The following is a 16,112-nucleotide window of genomic DNA, read 5'->3' as shown; positions in this document are numbered from 1 at the left end:
GCAACTCACATAAATCTTGTATAAAGAATATCCGGCAGGCAGCCCCGCTGCACTAGACAGATCTGCCCGCCGCGCTGGTGGCTTCCAGAGTTCCCTGGCTGGCATGGATACACTGGGATGAATTGGGACTAGTGATGTCAAAACACTGTAAGCTCCTGCAGGAGGTGTGGTGCATGTTCAGAGCATGTGTGGTCCTTCATCAGGCCTGACAAGGGAATATGTCCTAGACAGAGCTTGGTGAATGTGGTATAATTTTTACTCTGCAAACCATAACAATTCCAAATAAAAAATAGCATTTTTGCTTGCACGTAATTGAATGATGGAAGCCAACAGAGCTTCATCTCATTCTCAAAGCTCTGGAGAAAATTATCCTGCAAAGTAAACAGCCTACAGTATTTATCTTTTGGTAAATTAACTCATATGAATGTATATAAGCCTGAGAAAAGGATATGTGGTGTTCAGCTTTCCATTCCACCCCTTGTTTCTGTAGGCATGTGAGTTAGTAGAAAGATGTGATAATAGTTGTGTTCCTATGCACATGCTGCTCTGTACTTGGCTATTACATTAAAATTATGCTTTGATGAAGGCTTCTTAACCGAAGCGCGTCAGTATAGCCTGTACGCCTCTACCCATGTAACGAAATAATAATAATACTTTTATTCAAGAGCATCCGAGTCGCCAGCCCTTTTCTGATTCAATTACATTAAAATAAGTGCCAGTGGGTACATTTCATAACTGCCTATTGCTCACTTGGCAAACAATTCCTGAATTGGCCAGTAATAGGTTGGGTTAGTGTCCATTTTCAGATCATAAAACACCAACAGAATACCTAGTGAGTGTATATACCGGTAAGTATCTTTAGGCATTGTACATTCCCAAACTCAGCACACTATGGATTGCTCTGCATCTTCGTAACCCTCTAAATAAGCAGGTTATCTGAGAGCTCTATAAAATAAAAAATCAAGGGAAGGTAAAAAGGTTGTCACATATTGGGGGGGGGGGGGGGGGTGTTGGGAAATAAGAGCAACATGAAAGAGTAACCTGTACCCAAGACGCCCTAGCTATGATGTTTTTGCATAGAACCACTTGCATTGCAGTCAGTCATGCCACGTACACACGACCGGATTTTCTGGCAGACTAGGTCTGACAGAATCAGTCCGTCGGACAATCCGATCATGTGTGGGCTAATCCGATCGTTTTTCATTTTAAAAATCCGATGGACCTAGAAATAGAACATGTTTCAAATCTATCCGACGGACTCAATTCCTATTGGGAAAACCGTTCTTCTGTATGCTGTTCCAATGGACCAAATACGACGCAAGGGAAGCTATTGGCTGCTGGCTATTGAACTTCCTTTTTTAGTCCAGTCTTACGTCATCACGTTCAAAATGAAATTCAAAATGACTTTCCGTTCAGACTTAGTCCGTTCATGTGTGGCCAAGTACGTTCGTTCGGAAGTCTGTCGGAACTCCGCTGAAAAGTCAGTCGGGAAGACCGTCGGATCTAGTCTGCCGGAAAGTCCGGTCATGTGTACATGTCATTTATAGAATATTCATAGCCTGGCCACAGGATCACTTTCAGCTGTAAACTAGCAACCAGTTTATGAATATTTAATAGCTGCTTAGCTGCAACACTAGGGTGTTTGCTTTTTAATCCATTGGGATAAGCATTTTGATATACTGTATTTATTGGCGTATAACACACACTTTTTCAACCTGAAAATCGGGTGCAAATAGCGTGTTATACCCCAATACTTCCGTTTTAGCTGCCTCAGAGGGGGCATGGAAGGGGGCGGGATGAGCACCGTCAGATTACATACAGCAAGAATCTCCTGTTTACTTGGTGGCCTCTGTAATAGGAAGTCCCGTTTCCTGGGCCACCATTGGACCACTGTTCTGTCTATCATAGGAGATTCTCACAGTATGCAATCTGTTGGCACTTGTCCTGCCCCCCTACCTATCCCCTCTAGGCTGCAGATATGCATCGATCTCGCTGCACTGATGGCAATGGTGAGGCTGCTGCACTGATGGCAATGGTGAGGCTGCTGCACTGATGGCAATGGTGAGGCTGCTGCACTGATGGCAATGGTGAGGCTGCTGCACTGATGGCAATGGTGAGGCTGCTGCGCTGATGGTAATGGTGAGGCTGCTGCGCTGATGGTAATGGTGAGGCTGCTGCGCTGATGGTAATGGTGAGGCTGCTGCACTGATGGCAATGGTGAGGCTGCTGCACTGATGGCAATGGTGAGGCTGCTGCACTGATGGCAATGGGGATGGCAATGGTGAGGCTGCTGCATTGATGGCAATGGGGATGGCAATGGTGAAGCTGCTGCATTGATGGCATTGATGGCAATGGTGAGGTTGCTGCATTGATGGCAATGGTGAGGCTGCTGCATTGTTGGCAATGGTGAGGCTGCTGCATTGATGGCAATGGTGAGGCTGCAGATGGGCACTGACCCTTCTTTTGCTTCCTTATTTAAATGTAAGATTTTTTTTTTTACCTGAAACCTCCCTCTTCAAATGATTGTGTGTGTTATACACCGATAAATATGGCAATTACAACAGCAGATATTTTTACTTTGCCTGTTTTTTGTGGTGGTTTGTAAAATTTGCAATAAAGTAGAATGCATAGTGCACTCATGTATTTTTGTGTTGCAATAAAAGCGTGTGTGTGTGTGTGTTGGGGGGTTAAAGGGGAGCGGGAAAGGAAACAGGTTTTTACATTTTAGATCATAGTAGAAATGATCCCTTGCTTATTTTAGATCTATTCACAATTGCAAATAGTTTTTTTTGTTTTGTAATTATTGTATTAGAGTTATCGTACATACTTTGTAAATGCTCCCTCTGTCATGACTTGTGATTTATGAAGAGCATAGACACCGTTTATGTTGTCCGGTTGTCTAGATTTAATACCTTTTTAAATCATTACTGACCAAGAAAAATCTTGTAGCAAGTTAAGTTGAGAAGGCCTATTTTAATAACTATTAGGCTATTTTCACACTGAGGCGCTTCACAGGCACTATGAAGCAAAAAAAAGCACCTGTAAAGAGCCTCTGCTCTCACTCCAATGTGAAAGCCCGGGGGCTTTCACACTGGAGTGGTGTGCTGGCAGGACGATAAAAAAAGTCCTGCACGCCGTATCTTTGTAGCGCTGTAGGAGCGGTGTATACCTAAAGCGCCCCTGCCCATGTGCTTTGCTGGTGGTTTTAACCCTTTTTCGGTAAAAATAGCGGCGCTTTACTGCTGATGCCCCCAACGCCCCAGTGTGAAAGTAGCCTTACAGGTACCTGTTCAAAAGAAAATTAGCAGTGCAGCCTTCATACTGTACTTGTCATGCCAGGTTTCCTTTAAGGACTTCTGAAAGTAACAAAATGTTTATATTCTGTATGATGTTTTCTTGATTCTTTTTAGTGGTTCTTGCATTTTCTGAAATAAAATGAAGTCTCTTTTAAGTCCTTTTATTCCAACACAAACTATATTAAAATATCTATTCAAACGTTTGTCTTATTGTAATTAGTATACTCAGCATCTTCCTTTTTACAAGATGTGTGATGGCATACAGTTAGTTTCCATGGAGATAGAGTACTAGCATAATTTGTTGCCTATTTCAGAAAAGAAATTTTTTGCAGATAACGTGCTCTGCCTAAAAATACATTTTATCTAAAGCCTTGTACACACGAGCAGATTTTTATCCGAAGGGCGTTGGCCACGAACTTGTCTTGCATGTAAACGGCACACAATTGTCGGCCAACAAACACGAACACAGTGACGTACGTGGCTTTTCAGCTCTTTAGCGCCACCCTTTGGGAACCTTCTGCTAATGTTGGGTTTTGGTGAGCATTGATTCCGAGAATGCGTGTTTGTACTTTGGACTGTTGTCTGACGGACTTGTATACACACGATCAGAAAATCTGACAACAGACCGTTGTCCGTGGAAAATGTTAAAGCCTGCCATCCAACTTTTGTCTGCTCTAAATCCAACAACAATTGTCCGATGGAGCGTACAAACATACAAATCCGATCGTGTACGAGGCTTAAAGCGTAGTTTCCAAAAATAGAACTTCTGCTTTTCAGACTCCTCCCCGCCCGTGTCACATTTGGCACCTTTCAGGGGGGAGCAGATACCTGTCTAATCCAGGTATTTGCTCCCACTTCCGGGCATTGATATCCGCGGATATCTACGGCATATCCGACACCTCCTCCATCCCCCCGCTGTCTTCTGGGGGGATGCAGTGTGACTTGCTCATGCACAGTAGGGAACCAGGATGTGAAGCCACAAGCCTTCACTTCCTTATTCCCTCACCAAAGATGGCGGCTCCTCCACCCGAGAGTCAAGGGACAGATCGGCTTCGTGTACCCACATTGCGGTTGCCCTGGACAGGTAAGTGTCCATATTTTAAAAGTCAGCAGCTGCAGTATTTGTAGCTGCTGACTTTAAAAAAAATTAATAATTGGCAGAACTCCGCTTTGTGTAAGTTTTGTGCATATTCAGTGTCAGTTTGATGTGCAATAAGCTTTGCAGTTATGACTTAAACAGCACGATTCTCATTAATAAATAAATGCACAGTATAGAATGAGGAACAGAGGAAGTATTAAATCCAAAACCTCTATCTTGCCTAAGCAAAATAACATTGATATTGGACAACTTGAGTGTTTTAAAATAGCTGTCTCAAGCAAATCCTGCTTGGACTTATTCAGTGTGTTGGTGGAAAATTGCCAATTTTATCAGCAAATTGTGTACGTTTAGGGAATGCAAAATTACCTCCTTGGGACACACACACACACACACACACACACACACACTTTTACAGGCTACCAAGCAATGCCAGTCAGTAAACGTTGCATATGCTAACTTCTTGTTTTCCACATTAACATACTTTAAGGCTGCACACCATCCAAACAATAAAAAATAGGCTACAAAAAGCACAATAAATGCTAAAATAAAAAGGCTGCTTTTGCTGAAATACTTTAAACTCATAATATTTGCTCCAGTACTTATTTTCTAGATGTCCTTAGCCCTCTAGTTTAAATGACAGTCAGTGTCCTCTAAGACCAGGCTTTTATGGTCCTGCCCCCCTGGGCAGAATTACCAGGCAGGCTGGGCACAGAATATTGCCTCACTGCCCTCCCATGTCGCTACCTGAGGGCTTTTCAGTGCAGCACTAAGAGCCGCCTCTACCCTCACTGGAGGCGAATAGAGGGGTACCTTGAGAGAGAGGCCGCAGGCATAAGGGGTGGTTTATGAATACTATAGTTCAGCCTTAGACCCCTTTCACACCACACCGGCCATTGCGTCGGCGGTAAAACGGCGCTATTTTTATCAGCGTTTTACCGCCGTATTTGTGGCGCATTTCGGACGCTAGCGGGGCGCATTTACCCCCGCCAGCGGCCGAGAAAGGGTTAAAACTGCCGGCAATACACCGCAATAGCGGCGTTTTACCGGCGGTATTACAGCGCTGCCCCATTGATTTTCAATGGGGAGCAGCGGTGAAGGAGTGGTAAACACACCGCTCCTTCACCACTCCAAAGAAGCTGCTGGCAGGACTTTTTCCTGACGTCCTGCCAGCGCACCGATGTAGTGTGAAAGCCCTCGGGCTTTCACACTACACACAATGGTGCAGCTTCTTTAGGGCGGATTGCAGGTGCTATTTCTAAAAAAAAAAAAAAGGGGTCTTAATGGCAGCATGCCTTCCTAATGTACTGCCTTTTTGTTGCTTCTTTAGCACTGCAGCTCCATCACCGTGGGTGACATTTATCATTTATGTCACACAGCAAGACAATGCTAAACAAAAGCAATGAGACAGATTTACTTTTTTTTTTCCAGCAGGAACACAGGGGAACGCAGTCCAGCACCTCCACCATGAATGTATGTAATGGCAAGGAGTGCTGGGTTGTGCTACAGTGTCTATTGATGTTGGCTGCTGATGGATCTATTGTTGCTGGAGGGTATCTACTTCTGTAGAAGGGTTGATTGCTGCTGGGGAGGTATATTGTTGCTGGGGAGGGTCTTATGTTGCTGGGAGGTCAGGTGTCACTGGGAGGGATCTACTTTCAAGGGAGCAGTCAATTATAGCTAGGCTGCTAGAGGATCTATTGTTAGTGGGTGGTATTTTGTTGTTTGGGTACAGAGTTGCACGACCGCACAATTGTCTGTTAAAGAGACACAGTGCCGTATCACAAAAAAAATTACCTGGTCATTAAGGGGGAAAATCTTCCGGTCCTTAAGTGGTTGATAGGTCTGAATGCAGCTGTAATGTTTTCAATGGAGACATTCATTCCAGTGCGTAAATATACAATGCATTCAGATCCATAACACAAAATCAGAAAATCTGCATCTGAGGGTATGCATATACCATTGAAATAAGAACAGGGCAATTTTTTAAGCGGGAGTCCGCCGTTTTTTATTTGTTTTTTTTTTTTAAAGCCAGCAGCTACAAATACTGCAGCTGCTGACTTTTAAAATAATGACACTTACACACCCAGCGCGCCCGCGATGTCGGCACCCGAAGCCGATCTCTCGATCGTCTCTCGGGTGCTGCCGCCGCCATCTTGGGTATGGGAATCTGGAAGTGGAGCCTTGCGGCTTCATTTCCCAGTTCCCTACTGCGCATGCGGGGCGTAGATTCTGCAGAAAGGGGCGTAGCTTCTGCAGATATCTATGCCGGAAGTGGGTGCAGATACCTGTACTGTACAGGTACCTGCACCCCGCTCCCTCCTGAAAGGTGCCAATTGTGGTGCCGGAGGGGAGGAGGGTTCCAATGAGCGGAAGCTCCACTTTAGGGTGGACCTCCGCTTTAAGCAATAAAAAAAATTATCTATTTACTGATCAAATGTTGTTACTTGCCTAATGATCACAAAAATGTTTATGGCTGTGTTATGGACAATCAAATTTAGCTTAATAGTGCCAACACTTCAGCAGTATACATAACTAAATGCGTTCATACAGCAGAAGTCGGCAATTGATAAATGAGAGGACGACTCATAATATCAGGAGGCTCTACCACTGTACCTAACAATACTTCAAGGAGACATGGCATCCTTCAGTTCTGTTTTATAACTCCTAGAGGAATCAGTATCATGCTACAATTAATGTTGATGATAATCAACCCAAAAAAAGCAGGCATCTGGTTGGTTGCAATGGGTCCTTGCTAAGATTGCGCTTCACATGTTAGTAAAGGTTTACTGCAGTGAAGCAAAGAAATTGATTTACTAAATGCAAATAGGCTGTTCACTTTGCAAGGGGATTTTCCCCACAGGTTAGTAAGTTAGGTGAAGCTCTGCGGACTTCCATCATCCAATTATGTGCAAGCTAAAATGTTTATTTTTATTTTTATTTAACATGATTGAGTATTCTTCGCTAAGCTCTGGGGAAAATTCCTTTGCAAAGTGAAACTTCTCTTGCAAAGTGAGCAGCCTATTTGTCTTTAGTAGATCAACCCCATAATCTCTTTCAGGAGAGAAGTTGGGGTCCTGTTTACAGCCTGTGCTCAGAAAACGTTCTTCACAGGGGTACAGGTATCAATTTGAAGTCTAAGCATGGATTCACGTGGTTACAGTGCAATATGTAACTCATCATATCGCAATGCATGGTTGTGAGTTGCTATGTTGGCAAGGTGCCACCACAGTACACATAATGGACATATTTGCAGCACAGCCGTGTAAATCCAGCCTGACGGCTAGTATAATTAGCAAATACAGCATGTTTTCAGGCTCCTTCAGTTCCTTTGGAGTTGTGTAGGACATCTTCCTCAATGGCTTCTGGCCTGCTTTGAGCTACTTTTGACTGATATGTGGAGGAAATAATCAGCGCTCTATTTTTTTACCTTCGATACTTTTTATTTTTATTTTTTTAAATACCAGGTGAGTTTCACTTTCAAGTAAACCTTTTCTGAGAGAATCGTGGAAACTGCTATAATGTTCTAAAAGAACTTGACCTGCATTAGTGAGCTCATCATGTTTGAAGAGACCCTGTTTTCAGGGAACATGCACATGAATTCACATCTATTATACTGCCACACTGAGTAGAATTACAGATACTGGTATCAGCCATCAGTTACAGGTGATCTTCAACATTTACCATTTCTGGGAGCTTTAAAAGCCTTCTGCTCCCTCGTGCTTCTTTTTCTGTGGTGGTCTAGTGACCTGGTTGGGAGTGCAGCGGGCAGACTCGGGCATTTGACGCACCCAGAAGTGTCGGGTGCTGAGGATTCTAAAAGAGTGAAGATTGCATTTAATGAAGGTGATAATGTTAAGAGGAGAAGCCATGTTCAGTAAAGAATGTAGCTAGAAGTGGTGTGATCTGTATATTCGTTCGTCTATCTAATGTATATTGAAGAGAAACTGACCTTCATACTCCAACAGCAGTCTATTTAGATATTGGAGGCAGCGGGTCAGCTTAGCAGCTAGGTAGCAAGTATTTGCAAGATATGAAGACAGTAATGGAAAGCTGTATGTTCTCTCAGAAAGGGTTTTGTTTAAATCTACGCAGTAGTCACTAAAATAATTACGCAAAGTCCTTGCTACAAAGAAGATAGTTAATGCTCACCTTTCCTGCTGCCCATGGCACTGATCTACTGTATGAAAATTATATTAAAGGATGAGGCGCTAGTGATGTTCAGTGAACCAAAAATGCAAATGCAAATAAATAGCAAACTAAAAGTCCATATATTATCAATCCCAAAACTAAATTGTGATGCTCAAAATCTGATTCCAATTTCTTCACCACAAGGGCTCAAGAGATGGGTGGGCACTCACCAGAGAATTATGAGCCCTTTTTACAGGAAGGTCAAACAGGGATGGTAAAAATGACTCCACAAGAGACAGAAGGAGGTCTCATAGTGTAGTATTTTTAATGGATAAAAGCAAATGACAACAACAAATGGCAAATACACTCACATGTTGCAGTGCCAATCTGGGCACCAGGTGTAATCCGCATGTGCAAGTCGGCTAGTCCTAAAGGGATAGCGTGAAGTGAGCATCTTTCCTAAGGTCAAGCCTAGATAGGATGTGGGATCAGAACCTGGAATGGCGGCTCCTCTGCTATGACTAAGACCCCTTTCACACTGCCGAGCCTATAACGTCGGATTTGCAGCGCATTCGGCTGCTAGTGGTGCGCTTTTACCCCCCACTAGCAGCCGAGAAAGGGTTAAAACTGCCCGCAATAAGCTGCAATAGTGTCATTTTGCCGGCGGTAATACAGCGCTGCCCCATTGAGCAGCGGTGGAGGAGCAGTAAACACACCGCTCCTTCACCGCTCCAAAGAAGCTGCTGGCAGGACTTTTCCTGAAGTCCTGCCAGCGCAACTCTCCGGTGTGTGCCCTCAGACAAAGGAGCAGCAGTTTGAGGGCGGATTGCAGGTGATATTTCTAATGCTATAGCGCCTGCAAAATGCCCTCGGTATGAAAGGGGTCTTATATTTCGCAGTATTAGCATCTTCAGGGAGTGAGATCACATGCGGATTACACCTGGTGCCCGGATCGGCATTGTAACTAAAAATTCGAGTTTCTAAATGGAGGCTATAATGGGAGCAAGACTGCTTGCGGGCTGGGGAACCCAATCACTGTGAACAAAAGGAAGAGAGCAGCACCAAGCCAATCATTTAAACAACTTAGGAATTCATTCAGTATATAGGTATAAAAACTTGCGTGAAAAATGTAACACTTTCAGAGTGCTAGAGTTGGTGGGAGCTTCCACGTGCAGGGTCACAGGAGGACTGCCACAAAGTCTCTATTGAGGGATCCACAAGCGCCGTGTGTTAGCTTGAGCCTTGGTAGGCCTCGTGGAAAAAATTGGCTGTGTGTCTCTGGGTGGGAGTGGTCCAGGGCTGTCCACAACCATGCCTTCTTCATCATCTGATGAAGGAGGTGTGGTCCTACCTTCAAAACACATTCTGATTCGCTAAACATCATGTGGGTGGCTCCTCAGTTTGACAGCCCTGGACCACTCCTACCCAGAGACACACAGCCAGCGTCTCCATGAGGCTCACATAGGCATCAGCTGTGGCTAACACACGGCTCTTATGGATACCTCAATAGAAACTCCCAGGGTGATCTTCCTGTGCCCCCGCTTCCATCCTTTCTAGCACTCTGCAAGTGTTCCAACATTTTTCACGCAAGTTTTTAGTGTTTTTATACCTATATACTGAATAAATTCCTAAGCTGTTTAAAGGATTGGCTTGGTGCTGCTCTCTCCTCCTTTTGCTTTCCTTTTGAACCGTATGTAACTTCAGCTACATACAGTACACAGTTCTGGATTTCGGCTGTGAGACAGACTTCCCGTCTCTCACCTGCAACAAAACAGAGTCTGGCTGAGCGGCACTCAGCCATTCATAGGCTACTTTGTATTCTGTGAATGAATACAAAGCTTCCTCTGGCTGAGTGAGAGGGGCTGGCTGATGGCATCACACTCACAGCTAATAGGAGGAAGCTTTGTACTCATTCACAGAATACAAAGCTGCCTATGAATGGCTGCGTGCTGCTCAGTGCTGTTTTGTGTACTGTAGTTAGCTGAGGTTACATACAGTGCTTAGAGACACTGCAGCTCTTAGTGAAGCAATTTGTTTGTTTGGACCAGCTTGGTCCAAACAAACTATCTAAAGTGACATGAAACAAGGGCATCAGCTTTAGATCCTATGCATTCGACCTTGATTTTCAAGTGTCTGTGGGGTTGATTACCAAAATTGGAGAGTGCGACATTTGGTGCAGCTGTGCATGGTAGCCAATCAGCTTCTAACTTTAGCTTGTCCAATTAAGCGTTGCCCAAAAAAACCCCCTGAAAGCTGATTAGTTTCTATGCAGAGCTGCACCAGATTCTGCTCTCTCCGGGGTCAGTAAATTAACCCCTATGTGTTTTTTTTTTTTTTTTTTTTTTTCTTTTAGTCTTGTTTCACACCTATGTATTGTGGTAATGAGTGGTGCAACCCGCTTTCTAATGTGTGGTACAGATCAATGGTGATGTGCACTGCAGTGCAATTTAAAATGCACCTTAACGCATCTGTGCTTTCTTACATTATTTCCCTGCATTTATGGTACATTGCCATCTATTCAGAATGAATGATCTGCCTTTATGCAGTGCCTTAATGCAGCAGAAATGAACACACAAAATAACTCAAGTTAATGAGCATGCCATTACATAGGATGATAAAAGTCTATCTAGTTCAACCCAGTAGAAAAATAAACAGAATAAATAAATAGAAAACCTCTATATACAGAACCCTATACCCACAGTTGATCAAGAGGAAGGCAAAACATTGTAAAGCATGGTCCCATTTGCTCTAGAAAAAAAAAATCTTATTAATCCTCTAAAGGCAATTGGATATTCCATGGCTATCTCACTGCAACACAATGGACAGCACACATGTGTGAGGGACGCCATACAGCTGAACTCCAGAGAGCAAAGAACTTTAAGCCCCTTTCACACGGTACGGATCAGTAATGATCCGCCCCGTGATGATCCGCTTGCTCAGCGGGGATCACTCCATTGTCCCCGCTGAGCCGGCGGATAACAGGGCGGTCCCTGCACACTGCAGGGACCGCCCTGTCAGATCTCTGCTCTCCTCTATGGGGGATCGGATGAGCACCGACCGTCTGTCCGTGTTCATCTGATCCGCTCTGCAGACGGATAGAAAAATAGGATTTTCCTCCGTCTGCAGAATCGGACAATTGTGGAGGCGGACGATATCGGGTGTCTGCGGATGTTCATCCGCAGACACCCGCTATCCCATAGGGATGCATGTATGTCCGTATTTCATCCGCAAACGGATGGATGAAATATGGACATACAGTCCGTATGTGTGAAAGGGGCCTTAATCTTGCAGTTGGTCTCTCTACACACAACAAGGGTTTAACTGCTCATTTGGGATGAAACATAAAGCAGTATACTTAGATTATTCTTCTCTCCCTCGGCAACTGGCATACTCCTCCGCTGTCTGACATCCTGGGTTGTAGGTGGGCCCTCAACGACCTTGCTTACAATGTAGGACTGATGGTCTTGTATTGTACAGGGTGATGTCAAAGGTGCAACCATTTGGGCAGCAAAGAGGAGCAGCTTCAGGGGATTGGTATTATAGTAGCCTGTGGGAGTAGGGAATAACCACTTGCCCTCTGGAAGATTTACCCCCTTTGTGACCATGCCATTTTTTGCGATACAACACTGCATTATTTTAACTGACAACTGGCAACACTGTACCCAAATTACATTTATGTATTTTTTCCCCCCACAAATAGGTTTCTTTTGTGGTATTTGATCGCCTCTGCAGTTTTTATTTTTTGTACTATAAACCATAAAAGGGTCTTGTAAAAAAATATATATATTTTTAACTTTTTGCTATAAAACATATCCATTTAAAAAATTGGAAAAAAATCTAATTTCTTCATGAATTTAGGGCAATATGTATTCTGCTACATATTTTTTGATTAAAAAAAAGCGTATATTGGTTTGTGTAAAAAATTAAAGCTTCTACAAACTATGGGATATATAGTGGAATTTTTATATATAATTTTTTTTTATACTAGTAATTGCGGCAATCAGCTTCTTATAGCAGGACTGCGATTATTGCAGAGGACATTCTGGCACTAACTGACACTTTGTGGGATCCAGTGACACTAAAGCAGTGATCAGTGCTGAAAACATTCACTAGGACGATCAAAGAGTTGTGCCTAACCAGTGTTTGTGTGTACTATATGTGTTGTTTTTACTAAGGGACGTAATGCGAGAGAAAATGGGAAAGAGAATCCATCACCCCCTCCCCCCCCCCCCCCAGTCAGGACTGAGTTCTGCATTGTTTACATATGTAGAGCTTTGTCTAGCCTCTCTTCCCGACCATCAGCGGGTGCTGGTGGACGTTCATAGGCTGGCACCCGCTGATGGCTTCTGCCATGACTAATCACAGCAGAAGTGTGCACGCCCCAACTCAGAGGTGCAGAATCGTGTGTGTGTGTGTGTGTGTGTGTGTGTGTGTATGTATGTGTGTGAGTGTGTGTATGTATATATAATGTGTGTGTGTGTGTGTATGTATATATATATATATATATATATATATATATATATATATATATATAATGTGTATATTTGTGTGATTCTACACAGATACGGCCACCCTGTAGCAATAAATCTGCTATGGGGCGGTTGGCAAGTGGATAAGGTAAGTACATCACCTTCATCATCATCCTCTATGCAGTTAACCCTTGCAGCATTGTAAATGTTTGTTCTCTGGTGTTCAGCTGTAAATCTGTAATACCATGGCAACAGACTAAATGATTTTTAATTGTGTTTTATCAGACACAGAGGAGGAGATATTTGTATATCACAAAGTAAAACTATATGTCATGTTCTCATACCAGTATTTTCATTTGCAGACATTCCAGCAATCCTCTCTACAACATAAATCCAAGAAAAGAAATAAAGGTAATATAAATGATTCTAAAGTGTGGGAGAAAGTTCTTGTGAAAGTAATGGCATTTAGAATGGCAGCTGGATACGATGATTCAGAGACTCCAAATGAGTTATGATTTTAAATATTGTAGTTCATGTCAAAGTTTATACATACTATATTAAATATATATTTCAAAAGTGTGTTTGAAAATTGACATATTTACCATTGTTCAGAGGACCTCTTCTGATTGGATTATGGGGTTGTTTTAGCTTCAGATTATAAACTGTTTCAGTAGCGGAGCTTTTCTTAGTACTTCTAGAATGACTTTCGCCAATACCATGGATTCTTTCTCAAATGGCAAATATTAAATAAACTCTTGTATGTTTAAAAAGTTACATGATTATAACCGCTCCTCATTTTAAAGATAAAATCAAGGCCTAGTATATTTAAGTAGTAGTTGCATTACTCCAGCTTGGACCAATGTAACTATGTATATATCATTCCTGACTAATGAGTTGAGATCACTGTAGTTTTGGTGTCTATTGAGATCCCCCTCTGACGGCAGCAACCTTGCCCTTAGATCAGCTAAGGAGACATCTCGTAAGCGGGCAGAAACAAACTGAAATAAGGTATTTACAGGGACAATTTTATAAAAACATATACACAGTGTAGGATGGCTTAGAACAGAGGGGCTGGTAGTAGTATATATTTAACTTTACTGCCAGCTACTAATAGTGGAGAGAAGCAGAGAGCAGGGGAGCAGTGGAATGATGGAGGCACGTAACCTGACCATGGTAATCGAGGATCAGCATCCATGATTACCGTGGTCGGCACACTAAAAGGGACAAAGGAACAGGCAGGATCAACCAGGTATTTTACGGCACAGTGAGGGACAGATTAGACAGCACAAGTACTGTGCTGTTTAACCTGCCTTTTTTTTTCTAAGCTTACAATCTCTTTAACTCCTTGCCAACCACCCCACGTACATGTACTGTGGAGCGGCGGCTCCTGTGCACAGAATCATGTACAGGTATATGATTCTGCACCTCCGGATCTGGGGCCCAGATGTGCACCACCGGTGACCCACTCATGCTGTGATTGGAAATAGCGGTAGTCAATCAGTGGGTCTGGCAGAGCTGACGTCCACTGGGACCCACTGGTTGCTCCCGAGAGAAGCAGAACTGCAGCCTGCCTATGTAAACAAGGCAGATTGCTGATCTGTTAGTAGGGAAGACAGAGATCCGGTGTTTCTGCTAAGCAGGAACACCAGATCGCTGTCTTCCCACAGTTAAGCACTTGCCAACCACTGTCGGCAAATATACAACAGCAAAATGGCCCGGCTGGGCAAAGTAACGTACCAGTATGTTACTTTGAATTTCCCGCCATGCAGGCATGCCTGCCGCAAGCTCCGTGACCGATGTAACATCATCTCCCCATTCTGCCTAATGATATTGATAATAATATGAAATCAATGCAATTTTATAGCATTGACGCTGTATTAATGCCAATGGTCCCAAAAATGTGTCAAGATTGTCCGATGTGTCTGCCATAATGTCGCAGACACAATAAAAATCGCTGATCACCGCCATTACTAGTAAAAAAATAATAATAAAAATGCCATAAAACTATCCCCTATTTTGTAGACGCTAGAATACGTATCAGCCTAAACTCAGGAAAAACATAGTTTTTCTTTATATTTTTGGGGATATTTATTATAGCAAAAAGCAAATAATGCGTTTTTTTTTAAAAAATTTTGCATTTTTTTGTTTATAGCGCAAAAAATGAAAACTGCAGAGGTGATCAAATACCACCAAAAGAAATCTCTATTTGTGGGGAAAAAAGGACATTGATTTTGTTTGGGAGCCACGTCGCACGACTGCGCAATTGTCCGTTAAAGTGACGCAGTGACAAATCACAAAAAGTGCTCTGGTCAGGAAGGGGGTAAATCCTTCCGGGGCTGAAGTGGTTAAAGAACCACCACGCACAGTTAGCAAGCACTCCCTAGGGACACATTTAACCCTTTGATCGCCCCTGCTGTTAACCCCTTCCCTGCCAGTGTCATTGGTATTGTGACAGTGCATATTTTTTAACACTGATCACTGTTTGTGTCACTGGTCCCTAAAGAAGTGCCAAAAGTGTCACTTGGTGTCCCCTTTGTCTGCCATAATGTCACAGTCCCGCTATAAGTCGCTGATCGTTGCCATTACTAGTAAAAAATAAATAATTAATAATTACATAAAAATATCCCACAGTTTGTAGACACTAAAAAGTTTACAATATACGCTTATTGGGATTTTTTTTTTCACCAAAAACATGTAGCAAAATACATGTTGGCCTATATTGATGAAGAAATTACATTTTTTTTATAGCAGAAAGTAAAAAATATTGTTTGATTTTCAAAATTGTCTGCCTTTTTTGTTAATAGCGCAAAAATAAAAAAATAAAAACTGCAGAGTTAATCAAATACCACCAAAAGAAAGCTCTATTTGTGGGGAAAAAAAGGACATCAATTTTATTTGGGTACAGCGTTGCACGACCGCACAGTTGTCAGTTGAGGCGACGCAGTGCTGTATTGCAAAAATGGCCTGGTCATGAAAGGGGGATAAACCTTCCAGAGCTGAAGAGTTTAAGTGATTTCCAGGTTCCAGGGGCACAGCCAGGAAAAAAAGGAACACAAGGGGGCACCAGAACATAGCAATATAAAGTAATGGATATATTGAAAGCCAATAGGCAACTTGCAT

The 16,112-nt window shown here is 42.9% G+C and overlaps 1 protein-coding gene across 5 annotated transcripts in view; it reads left to right on the top strand.

The window, feature by feature from the left end:
* CNKSR2 (connector enhancer of kinase suppressor of Ras 2) overlaps positions 1 to 16,112 on the top strand; it is a 468,233-nt gene that overhangs the window by 324,397 nt on the left and 127,724 nt on the right. For all 5 annotated transcript variants that reach the window (XM_077480716.1, XM_077480715.1, XM_077480718.1 and 2 more), the window contains one exon: positions 13,355 to 13,403. In XM_077480716.1, coding sequence (XP_077336842.1) covers positions 13,355 to 13,403 — 49 coding nt within the window. The remainder of the gene's footprint in view (positions 1 to 13,354; positions 13,404 to 16,112) is intronic.

The sequence above is a fragment of the Lithobates pipiens genome, unplaced genomic scaffold, assembly GCF_037356315.1.
Source record: "Lithobates pipiens isolate NorthernLeopardFrog02 unplaced genomic scaffold, aLitPip1_a1.2 Scaffold_16, whole genome shotgun sequence".
In the NCBI taxonomy this organism is placed as follows: domain Eukaryota; kingdom Metazoa; phylum Chordata; class Amphibia; order Anura; family Ranidae; genus Lithobates; species Lithobates pipiens.
This window is presented reverse-complemented; position numbering and strand designations above follow the sequence as displayed.